At 35.5% G+C, this 12,520-nt stretch overlaps 1 protein-coding gene across 3 annotated transcripts in view; it reads left to right on the top strand.

Annotated features, from left to right (window-relative positions):
- The window catches only part of PTPN4 (protein tyrosine phosphatase non-receptor type 4), a 151,527-nt gene that overhangs the window by 131,744 nt on the left and 7,263 nt on the right, over positions 1 to 12,520 (top strand). For 2 of the 3 annotated variants that reach the window (XM_071563010.1, XM_071563009.1), the window contains exons 20-26: positions 1,228 to 1,394; positions 2,730 to 2,820; positions 2,906 to 2,967; positions 3,722 to 3,868; positions 6,176 to 6,304; positions 7,783 to 7,931; positions 10,637 to 10,772. In XM_071563010.1, coding sequence (XP_071419111.1) covers positions 1,228 to 1,394; positions 2,730 to 2,820; positions 2,906 to 2,967; positions 3,722 to 3,868; positions 6,176 to 6,304; positions 7,783 to 7,931; positions 10,637 to 10,772 — 881 coding nt within the window. Of the gene's footprint in view, positions 1 to 1,227; positions 1,395 to 2,729; positions 2,821 to 2,905; positions 2,968 to 3,721; positions 3,869 to 5,458; positions 5,576 to 6,175; positions 6,305 to 7,782; positions 7,932 to 10,636; positions 10,773 to 12,520 lie in introns of those variants that run through there. The other variant, XR_011698476.1, reaches the window with a different exon arrangement.

Here is a 12,520-nt window from a genome sequence, read left to right as displayed (position 1 = left end):
CTCCATTTTGTCTCCTGGAATGGAATGCTTAGTATGTAAGAAAGAACTCTCTTCCTTGAAAAGGAATTGCAACAACCCAGTGTATTGATCCCATACTCTAAGGAGCTATGTATAACTAAGTGTTGAAAACTAACCAAAAAGAGATGAAATATTTCTAAAAGAGAGCTAATTTAATTTTTGTTCTCACTCTCTTTGATAAAAATGTCCCGAAAGCTATATGGATATTGAATGTATTTTGTGAAGTTATTGTTAATCCCTTAAGGAAAGTAAAAACCAAGCACAAACAAAAGCCCCATACCAAATACCCAGTGTTTGGATGACTTTGGAGGTCAATATATGTAAAATCTTCCATACTTTTTTAGAAGACTGCAAACCAGTGGTAACAGTTCTGCTGGAGGAGGCTTAACAGCAGTGCTAAAATGCAGTCTAAGTAAAAGTGTGTACAATATATTCACAAAAGATATGGTTGGACCTACACAGTTGGACCACAGCCAACAGATGGGAACTGGATTTAATTCTGCTACGCATCCCAATTATAGTACAGTGGAGAGGAAAAAGCAAAATGAGAAACAATGATGTTTAACTGGAGTAGTGTAAATTACTTCAGCAGAATACTCCAACCACCTCATCTAAAATTTGTTCTTTATTCATTTATTTGCACTCCCCACTTGTGCTCTCATTCTATAAGTTCTCTTGCAGCTTTTGTGTGCTTACTTTCTTTCTCAGATAAAATTACTAGCTCTGTTTGAAAATTTACTAAAACAGTTTCTCCTTGTGTGTGTTGATTAACTTCGTATTCTGGATAAAAAACATGGTACCAGTTTCCCCCTCTGTGATCATGGGATATAATTTAAAAACAGGCTTTCAAACAGTGTGTGCCTCTGTTACGTATAATAGTAGATGCATATTATTTCTGATGTGAGAATCTGAGATTAGGGAGTTATACCTGACAAGACAGGGGCATAACATGAGTGTTGATCAAAATTGTAGCTGTCACTGATGTGCTTTCACTTTAAATTATTACTGAACCAAAAAAATAGTTTTAGCATGGGTTATAATGATTAGCAAATGCCTCTTGTCCTTGCTGATGGGGACTAAAATCAGTGTGCTAATAAATGTGGTTTTTTCTACAGAAGAAACATTGGGGCTTTTTGCTGTTTTAAATAAATACCTAATTTTGCTTGTCAAACAACACAGTCAGAGCATTCATACCTTTGCTTGTTCTAGCTGTCTATGATGTTGTGGAAGAGAAGCTGGAGAGTGAGCCTGACTTCCAGTACATCCCTGAGAAATCTCCACTTGATGGTGTCCACCAAGATGATAATGCTCTGAGGGAATCCATGATTCAGTTAGCAGAGGGGCTTATCACTGGAACTGTCTTGGCTCAGTTTGATGTGAGTACTGTGTTGCCTGTACCTGTGTGAAAGCTCCAAGTCTTTGGGGATAGTAATTATTTTAAACAGAGCGGATTTCAGTCAAATTCAGTAGTTTCAGCATCTTTTAGAAAAGCAATTGTCTTACACTCAAAAGGAAAAATAAACAAAGAAAAAGAATCTATCCTGTATTGTATGTGCAAACTTACCAATACCCAGTACTAGTTTTTAGTGTTAAAAATAGCTTTATTGATTACTTACACTTTTTGTGGTTATCAGGGACATGCTAATAAAATACTTGCATACTGATGAAGACTGAAGAATGTCTACCAAAATATGTGTTCTGCACTCAGGCTTTCACTCCTTATCTTACGTTGCTGTAGAAACTGAATGGCACCTGAGCTGCTGACATTTTATGGGCATCAGTGAGGGAAGGTAAAATAACCAGTGGAAAATACAGCCCTGATCTTAAGGGTTAATGTAACTATGTCTTTTACAAATAGTTGGTTTTTAATGACCTATTTCAGAACAGTAGTGCGCTTCCTATGGGGCCAAAAATGCTGAATAGCCATACTCTCTTTGCACCAAGTTGTGCCTTGGTGATAGTCCATCTCTAATGCATGAGATCAAGTGGCCTAAAGCAGGAAGCCAGGTCTGTAAGACACAGCAGTGTGAATTCCTCACCAAGTGGAGACCTCTAACATTGTATTTTGCAACATATATTTATAAAATCTATTTATATTAAGAACTGTGATAAAATTTACCTTTATATATAGAAAGAACAGATTTTTTCAAAGGTGTTTAAAATTCTCCTTTAACATACATTTTCAGTCTCCCTACCAGGTTCAATGTTCAGAAGTTTTTAAAGAGCTTTTTATTGAACCCGGATCATTGCACTGATACTGTTTGTAGCACAAGGGTTGAGGCAGTGCATGACTAAAGCATGAGAGGTCAGGAACCTTTCCAAGGGGATAACCCAAGTGAAGCAACTGCAATGTAGATAGATGCCTATACACAGCACAATCTACTTGCCCCAAATCACCAAGTGGAATGTCAGTATCAGTCAATTCCCTTGCCAGTACACAGTATTTTTATTCTGGATCAATGTTCTTATGGAAGCTTGAAATTTAATGTTCAGTTTGTCTTTAAACAAATTGTGGCTACATCTTGATCATTTTCAATGATCTCACAGCATAACTAAATTTGTAGTGCTATTTTTTTAAAAGTATTGTTGTGTTTGTTGAAGCTGCTGTGGTTCAGTAGTTTACGGTCTAATAAGTGCCTGTTTTTATTACAAATTCATAATAATGGGTCTATTGCATCTGTTATGTTCTGACCATCAGTTTTGTCTTTTAGCAATTGTATAGGAAAAAGCCTGGAATGACAATGTCTTGTGCCAGATTACCTCAAAACATTTCCAAAAATAGATACAGAGACATTTCGCCTTGTAAGTATGTCTGTTCTTGTATGTGCTCTAACAGTATTTTACTGTGGTTAGTAAATAAGTAACATATTTCTGAAATTGTTTTCAGATGATGCTACACGGGTTATTTTAAAAAGTAATGAAGATTACATCAATGCAAATTATATAAATGTGAGTAGTATTTTTCAAAAACACTTCTGACATTAAGTAATTCTGCAGTTTCCAATGAAAAAGTTGATTTAAAAAATTCTTGTTCTTCATAAATCTAGTTCCGTCTGGAATGGCTGCTAAACCTGCAGTCAGAGGATTTGAAAGTTATGGTAGATATAGTTACTTCCTAATGTTTTGTGTCAGGTTTTCATAAATGCTAAAGTCTGGCCCTGCATTTGAATGTAAAAAATCATTAACTAAAGCTCTCTAGAGGAACTAATTCTTTTTCTCTAATTACTTTTGTGACAGTAGTGTTCAACATCAGTAAAGTTTAATCTGGCAGCACTTTCTTTTGCACCTTTTTTCATTGTTAGTAGCAATAAAATTACAGCTACTTCGAAGAAAAAATCCCAGATACTAAATTCTGAGATAAGTGTTTCAAAAGCTAACATCAGAACACCACAGAGCAAGAAATGTTTGCATCTGAATTATTTGCCAACTGCTCTGTCATTTCTTTCTTCAACCATTAATCTAGATTATGGCAACTCTTACATAACTGTCAGTTAAAATGTAAAGTGTACTTGAGCCTTTGTAGTAATTTTGCATGTGAAACACTTGAAGAATCTGTCTGTGCCAGAACATATTTACTAGCCTTTAAGAAATAAAATGAATGTCGTGGACACTTTTTTAATGTATTAGTTGCTAAACAGTAAATGTCTGATGCCTGACTTCCATTTGCTGTAAGAATTGACATAATTACTTTGTCTTCTCTTAGATGGAAATCCCTTCTTCCACAATAATAAACCAGTACATTGCTTGTCAAGGTCCATTACCAAACACTTGTCCTGATTTTTGGCAGATGACTTGGGAGCAAGGCTCATCTATGGTTGTAATGTTAACAACTCAAGTTGAACGGGGCAGAGTAAGTAAAACATTTCCCTAAATACCACTGGCATGATCTTCAAAAAACCTATTGGTGATTAGTCTTTTAAAGATTGGAGGAATATTCTATTGTGGCATATATATGACAAGGGGATAAGAGGAAATGGTTTTAAACTAAAAGGGTGTAGATTAGACCAGATATAAGGAAGAGGTTTTTTACAATGAGGATGGTGAGACACTGGCACAAGTTTCCCAGAGAGGTGGTGGATGCCCAATCCCTGGAAACATTCAAGACAGGATTAGATAGGGCTCTGAACAACCTGATCTAGTTGGAGATGCACCTGCTCATTGCAGGGGATTTGGACTGGGTGGCCTTCAAAGGTCCCATCCAATCCAAACTGTTCTAGGATTCTGTAACTTTTTTCATAAGGGCAATGCATTCCTAGTACGTTTGTAATGATGACTGTTACATTTGTAACTTTCTGATGTTAATGAAGCTAGTATTTAAACTTTGTTCAGTTCTGAAATGCATTGAAGTCTTCATATATTTCTTAAAATACCTTTAGGCTGTTTTGTTTGATTTTTTTGTTGTTGTTGTAAATTAAAATGCAACTAAAATTTACCTTCATAGATTTTTTTCTCTAAACTTCAAATGAAGGAACTCTAAGGACTTTCATCAGTGCTTGTAGAGTAGTTCTTTGAAAAGCAGTGAAATTAATTTTTTAAGACAGCCTAACACAGCTTTATAGTGTTAAGATCCCATGCCTGGGTGGCTGTCTTATCAAGGATTCTCTTAAAACTTGAAATGTAAGATTTTCCATAAAATGTCATTCTGAGGCTATAAACATTTGTTTAATCATATGCAAGGATCATTGTCCTTTAATTCCCATATAAAATGTGGAAAAATAGAGTACTACTAATACAGTAATTAGAGCTATGAATTACTAAAAATAATTATGTATGGTACTGTAAAAGGCCTCAGGTGTATTCTGTGGTTTCTTTGGCTTTGTTTTAAGGTAAAGTTTCTCCTGAATAGCTTTGATTTTTATGCAACTTTATCCTTTGGAGATAGGCAAAGCAATCAAGTCTGGTCATACACACAGTGTAATTCCAGGGTTATTGGGTTTATATTCTGGAATATTCACAGTAGCACTGGCTGGTTAAATGTGTGGACAGAAATGACACTCTGGAATAATAGTGTAGTGAAATTCCTCCACACTCAGGATTTCTCTTGAAAATAGATTTATAGTAAGTTTTGGCTGTTCTAATCAACTCAAACTGTAGTTCAGCTCTCTGTATGTATTCTGAGTTTTGAATAACCATATATTTGCTGAGAGGTCAGGCCTATAAATATAATTAAAATAATTGAAGGGAAGTTGCAGCATTTTTAAACCATTTTTCAGTGACTCAGTGTTTGGATGATGCTGCCTGCTCCCAAATAAACATGATTAGAGGGAATTTCAGTACAAGTGCCCTTTTAATTTGAGTTTTCTTTGCAGATCTGCTAAGAACAGACTTGCAATAGCAGTTCTCTGAGGTTTCCCCACCCCTTCAATAATGATATTTGTGGAGTTCTTTGGAGAGCTGCTTAATAATGAAATAAAAGGACTTATCTGTCTTATACCCATAGGCAGACTCCCTGCTCTAAAGCTGATCATGAGGCTGCTGACATCACTATCACTGCATGCCGGGATGTCTCAGTGGAGCAGGAAGTCTGCAAATCTGGCTGCTCTTAAAGAATCGCCAGGTGGGTTGGAAATACAAAAGTACACTTGAGCTGAAATGACCTCTGTAATTAGGCATTTAAGCCATTTATCAGAAAATTGTAGTGTTTGAAGGTTTCATTCACATTTGATGACTTGATCAGGAGTCTTTGAAGTCCATCATCTTCATCCCCCTTAATTTCTGCATTATGGCTTAGCAACTTTTTTGTTGCTTATCTCCTTTTTTTTTATTTGTTCTTTTCCCATATAAATGTGCTTTCAGAAGGTCAGATTAGGATTTCGAAGGTCAGAAATGTTTACAAAGCAGCATCTTTGTCACTCAAGTGTTAAGAAGGAATATTTATAAATAAATTCTTTAAAAATTATAATGAAAGAGGCATCCATCTTCAGTTAAACTAACTGCAAGATCTGGTGCATGTGTCCCTTTGGAAAGAGAACCAGGAAATCTCTGTGATACCTTATTTTATACAGTAATTAGGTAACAGTCTATTTGGTAAGTAAAGTAATAGTGATTACAAAATTATCAAAATAATCTTTAAGGAGTAATGGTATGAAAACTAGAGGGAATGAAAATAATGTTCTGAATTTAAACACAGGCATCTTTAAAACTGTGTTGACTTTAGGTTAAATGCCATCAGTACTGGCCAGAGCCATCAGGAAGCTCATCATATGGGAATTTCCAGATTACCTGCCATTCAGAAGAAGGAAATCCTGCTTATGTCTTTCGAGAAATGACATTGACTAATCTGGAGGTAAAATCATGGTATATTTTTACATATTAATCTGCAGAATACAATCCTTGCATACTGGCTAAACAGTATTTAATCAGACTTTCTTTTCAACTGGGTGGCATATCCATAAAAATAGTACTGTTTATTTCTAGAAGCCTTTAGTAAACTACTCATATTGTCAAATACTTACCTATTATGAATTGTGCTTTATAATGATAACAAACCTTTCATGAGCAAAGATATCACGAAGATTCATTTCCCATAATCATATTAATTGGTTTTAAATCACATAAAAGACACATTATTTGTCTGAAAAGTCTTTACTGGTGTCTTTCATGCCCTGGCCAAAGAAAAAGTAATTAAAGAAGTTGAGAAACTTGTTATTCCCTTGATATTTTCAGAACATGAGACACTAGAGGTGTTTTGTCATCGCAACTCAAAGTCTGTCTTTGTAGAGGCAAATAGTTCTTAGTAATTCCATCTGGAAGAATCGTGCAAGTAGATGGGGGATAAATCCTGCTGAGAGAAAGATGAATTGGGATTGGTGACTACATGGAGACAAAGGCCTTTTGAACATGCATTGCTTGATTTCCAGGGCATGTGTAGTTTTCAGAATCTCCCCAGCTAGCATTGCAATTTCAGAAATGTTTGGAAATGAGTATCTGGAATTTAGTTCACATATCATTTCTAACTGCTTGAGTTACCAGATGAGAAGATGGTTTTATAGAGCTGCCTGTTAGTCAGTTTGCAGTTAAAATTCTTTCCCTGTTGAGACAGTTGCTCATCCATTATTACCAGTGGGACCTCCTGTAAGTGATTCAGTGCCTAAAATCAATTTAAAGTGCAGTAACTGCTGTTCTTTGAAATGCTGCTCTTAGTCTGGTTGTCCAGCCTGTCCCCTTCACTAAGCAGAGGCTGACTCATTGATTTTATTTGTGGTATTAGAGCAAGGGGCAGGAGGGAGTGGGAAACAAAGTCATTCTGCATCTTAGGTACAGTATGCTGGGTAAAAATAAGATGTGCAGATAAAGCAAAGTCAATGCTCTGTTCACACAGGGTCTGAAGGAAAGCTTTTATGCTAGAAAGTCCTGCCTCTCCCTCCCCTACCCCAGTTCTGTCATTTCATCTATATAGTATCTCTTTCTGTTAAGTTTTTAGTTTGCTCAGGATTTGACCACCATCTTGTGCATAGAGTGTTCAATTAGATTGTTGATACCGTTGAACTGCTTTGCTATTACATGGCATGTAATCTTCTTAACCTGTTGAAGATGTAAACATTTGTGGATTGCCTTGTTTTCTTCTAAGCAAAAAAAAAAAAGTAATTTTGAAATCCAGAAATGACCAGTGTTTAATTAAGTGCTGCTAGTTGCCTGAAGCTACTTTTATTATGGACAAAAGTTGCTATAAATGTACTATTTTTTTTTCTAATTATTATTTTTGGCCTTTTTTTTTATTTGGTACCTGAATTATCCTTGAATAAACTTGGCGTTTCTGATTAGAAAGAGGAAAGCCGCCAGCTAACCCAAATCCAGTATATAGCATGGCCTGATCATGGGGTTCCTGATGATTCCAGCGATTTCCTAGATTTTGTGTGTCTTGTGAGAAAGAAGAGAGCTGGCAGAGAAGAACCTGTTGTTGTTCACTGCAGGTATCTTATTTTTAACTTCATTAAACATCAAAATGAACTTATCAATTGCTTTGTTGTTGGAATAAACATTTAATTGTATTTGCTTTGTGGAGGACAGGAAAACTCAACATTGAAATGCAACAAATATTTAACATGGTAATCATGTGTCCATTTTGAGTATCTACATGCATTAATCTGTGCAGGGATTTTGCTGAGGTGTTTAGTTTAAATGCTTGTATTAGCAGTCTGTGTAATAGAAATGGCAAAAGGTACTTGATAACAATGAGGAATAGGTTCCTATTCTACATAGCTCCAGAACAGCAGTATAAACGATCCTTGATAAACCTGGGTTGTTTATGCAGTGATCAATTAAAAGATATTTTCTCTCAAGTCTGCATTCTTAGGCTACATGGTGTTTTGATACATACATTAACATGAGGCATTTTTCTCAACAATTTAGTTTTGTCATGAATTAAAATAACTTATTCAGATCTTTATGTACCCCTGAAATCTGGTTTTTGTGAAATAGTTTTTAATACCATTCTACATTTCTAGTGAATTTTAAAACCTTAATCATTTAACCTCATTATCAAACTAGAACAACACATAAAGCAAACTGTTTTCAAATGAACATGTGCTGTCACAATTCTTGGTGAACAGTTCACAGTTCTGTGAATAGTATTTGAACTCTAAATTCCTGCATGCTGCCCAGACAGTGTTCATGAGTCAGGTGTGCATTGTTCCTGTTCCAGAGAAAAGCTGAGAAGTGTAAGGGATAAAATAAGTTTAAAGACTACAAGTAAACTAGACAGTTATTGAAGAAGATGAAAGAGAAAGGTTTTCTCTTTTTAACACTTTGTATATCAGAAATTGTTAGTTTTGCTCTTCTGCTTCTCTGATGCAGATCAGGGTAAATCTCACTGACTAGGGAAACTGGTACCAGAATGACACTGCCTTAATTGATATTGTTTCTTAGATTCCATGATTGATACACTTTTTGTTAATAAAATATGTTTGTGAAAAAATAGCAAAAATAGCAGCCAAGTACAACTTCTGTGATACAAAAAGCCTGCAGAGGCACTGGAACAACACCACTGGAGAGTAGAAACAGTTTCTTTCATCTCCAGGAGGAAACAGTTCAGCTTTACTCTGATAATTTCAATGTATAGTTGAAACTTGTATTAAAGTTATATGTTTCACAGAAGAAAAGACAAGGAATGTCGCAGTTCAACATGATTTACTTAATTGGCCCAACTTGGTGGTTCTTGGGAAGTATAACCAAATTCCAGCAGGGAGTCAAGCAGAAGGAGCCCAGGTGTTCCTCCATATGGTGCGTGCACACTATTTTTAGCATCTATTCAGTGTAATCGGACAAGGCATCAGTGCAACAGCATTTGTTTTCAGAACTAAGCCACCAGCTTTACTGTGAGCAATCCAAGTAGCCAGTAAGGAGTAGCCTTTGTACAACAATGTAAAATCCAAACTGTCTGAGTCCACAGAGATTGTAAGGCAACAAAAACCTTAAGGAATCTGAAAGGTTTTTGTTACATTGAGCTACGTAAAACACAGTTTCTGAGATTGTGTCGTGTGGTTATTTTTATTTTTAGAGGTTCCTGCTAGTTTTGTTAAACAGTTTCTAATTCTTGTTCTAGATGAGATGGTGAGCCACTCATTCTGCCCATGCCCTTCCTGATTTTCATATCCTGTTTCATGTTCCCCTCCATCAGTCAGTGATTTCTTTTTCCAAGCTAAAGAGTCCTATCCTACCTTATATTTATGATAAGAGGACTATTACATTTTTCATCTCTCAATCTTTTGAAGTTGTAAAATGACTAATTAGGTTCTTTGACATATACTGTTCCTGCTTGGATTTGATAAAGCATTCTGCATATAAGTGCTATATGTATAAATTCTAGAAATATAAAATGCTCTTGAATCACTTTATATAACCAGCACATTTATATCTTGTCCTAAAATTCTCATGACATCACTGAAGTATATAGTAGCTTTAATGCCACCTCCTGGACAAAGATTTCAATAGTAGTTTGGCCAGACTTAACTTGAAGTTACGCTTCAAAATCAGAACAACAGTCAAGTTTGGAATGTTTATATTAACTAATTTAGAACCACATACTTTCACTTATTGACTGAAATGTCAGTTGTATGAGTTGAGACAATGCAGACATTTGAAAAATACGTATTTTGTCCTACATTCCAATATGGAGAAACACTGGTTTTCTATTTCAAAAGTGCAAGATTAATTAAAAACAATTGAATATGAAACTGATTATCAAGTTTAATGTTAAATATTCAGTCTTTAAGGTTTGCTGCTTGTGGAAAAGTATATGCATACATAAAGCAGTGCAGATAAATCTTTATTTTATTTTTAAGCTAACTGTGTTTTCCATAAGCTCTCAAGTTTTGGCATTCTGAGATGTGTGTGGTACTTCCTTGTCTTGAAAAGATTGCTACTGTGTATTCCTTTTCAATTTATACAAGTTAGATCTCTATTGATGCTAAGAACTATTGTCATCCTGCAGAGGTTTCTAGTGTTGTTCTTTTCCTTATTCTGAAATAGGAAGGTATGAATCATTTCAAGAACATGAACATGATTTTATTATAATAATGAATCCCAAGAATCCATGAGAAAGAAGGTCTTTAAGTACAAACTATACTCCAGAAGCTTTGTTTGATTTTCCATTTTGTGTTGTTGTTGCTGTTTTCAGTGCTGGGATTGGACGGACAGGGGTTCTGATCACTATGGAGACTGCCATGTGTCTCATTGAGTGCAATCAGCCTGTTTATCCATTGGATATTGTAAGAACCATGAGAGATCAAAGAGCCATGATGATCCAAACACCTGTGAGTATCATCCTTGCTGTTCTGTGTTGCAGAAGAATAATCTCCTCTGATCTAGTCATACTGGATGGATTTTTAATATACTTGCACTTGATCACATTGCAGAGATCACCTTTACCCAATGTAGCTCCAGCCTTAGCTCCAGGCAGGAATAAATTGTTAAGGCTATTGGAAAGGAGCAGTTACCTAAATTTCTACAAAGAAAACTTGCGGAAAAAAAAAGAAGCAGCAGCTGTTTCAGGAATATGAATTAGTGACGTAAAGGATCAATTCTCAGCAGTGTAAAAGTCAGGCAGTGGAGAACACAGCAGCCTAATTCCTGCGAGTAGTATAAAAGATAAACACAGGAATATCCAAGACATGCAAGAAAACCTTCAGTGATGAAATTCAGTTATGTTGCCTTAGTTATAGTGGAAACAAGACTTAACTAGGTCCTGTACTGACTCAAAGGAAAATAATCAGAGAAATAGTATTTTTAAAAATCAGTATAATTAAATATGATGCAAGTATATAAAAGTAATTCTAAGTGTATTTAGTCTAAAAAAAGGTAACTTGCTACCAGGACTGTTTTGGGGATTTCTTGACATTTGATGTATTTTAAGAGAACAGAATTTTTCCTGCATCTATAACACTTGGGGGTTTTGAGATAATTGTGATATTCCTTACATGTATTATATATTTGCAAAAGTTTTTATAACAGATTTAGGAACACTTTATTTGTACCAGTCAGTTATTGCTCATCTCTGAGAGCAGTTTATGTTTACATTTTTACGAAGTATCTAAAAAGGGTGAAAAGGTTGAGTTGTATTGTCTTTAAGAAGGTAAAAAAAAAAAAAAGACTTGGATTCTTGGTTGATCCAAATTTTGGCCAGTTCAGGTTTTGGGGGGTTTTGTTGTTGTTTGTTTTTTGTTTGGTTGGTTAGGTATTTTTACGAGTAATAAGTTACATAGTTTTACTCTAGTATATAGCATTTAACGAGGAAAGTATGTTGAAGGAGAAAAGGCACTAGATCCAGTATCAAATCACAATTACCTTAAGATAGTTCCTCACTGTAGTAATTTTCACGTCTGTATTGCTCTTCCTCTAATGAAATTTTAATAAACCTTTTGTGTTCTTCGGAGAGTATTGAGGCTCACAGAAAGTATACATGTCTCCATTTCTAGGTCATCAGTCATTCAGTGCTGCTGAATTCATGTTCCAATATTCATGTTCCACTAAGAAAAGGTTGTATTATTCAGGTAGCACAGAAAGGATGAGGAAAGGGATCATACATGAAAAATAAGAAAGAAAGGATGGCTCTTGCTGTTTGTGATAATTCTACTGTGTGAATATCTGTGTCTTTAACATATGTAGAGAGGACAGAATTTTTATTAGTAAATGTAGGAGCTGCAGTGGTAAAGGTTTAACTATTTTTACACAAAACGTGTTAAATATCATCTGATCTCATTTTTCTTAGAGAAACTAAAATTTTCAAGCTTCAGTGAAAAGAATTTGTTCAGTGCATCAGAGGGGGAAGGGATAATAAAAGAACTGGGAGGGGAGGTTTGAAGGTTTCATACACATCAGGTGTTCCAATTTCTACTCGTCCCTGGTTCGTGTGTCCTGAAGGATTCCCTCGGTGTCCGCACGAGGGCGCCGCGGGAGCTCGGGCTCCTCCGGGAGCTGCGGGCAAAACACACGTTTTACGCAAATGTATATAAATGTAACTATTTAGTATACATACGACAGCACAGTAAATAATTATTCTAGT

This window comes from Pithys albifrons, chromosome 8, assembly GCF_047495875.1.
Source record: "Pithys albifrons albifrons isolate INPA30051 chromosome 8, PitAlb_v1, whole genome shotgun sequence".
Classification (NCBI taxonomy): domain Eukaryota; kingdom Metazoa; phylum Chordata; class Aves; order Passeriformes; family Thamnophilidae; genus Pithys; species Pithys albifrons.
Note: the sequence above shows the minus strand (reverse complement) of the source record. Positions and strands in the feature narration are given on the sequence as shown.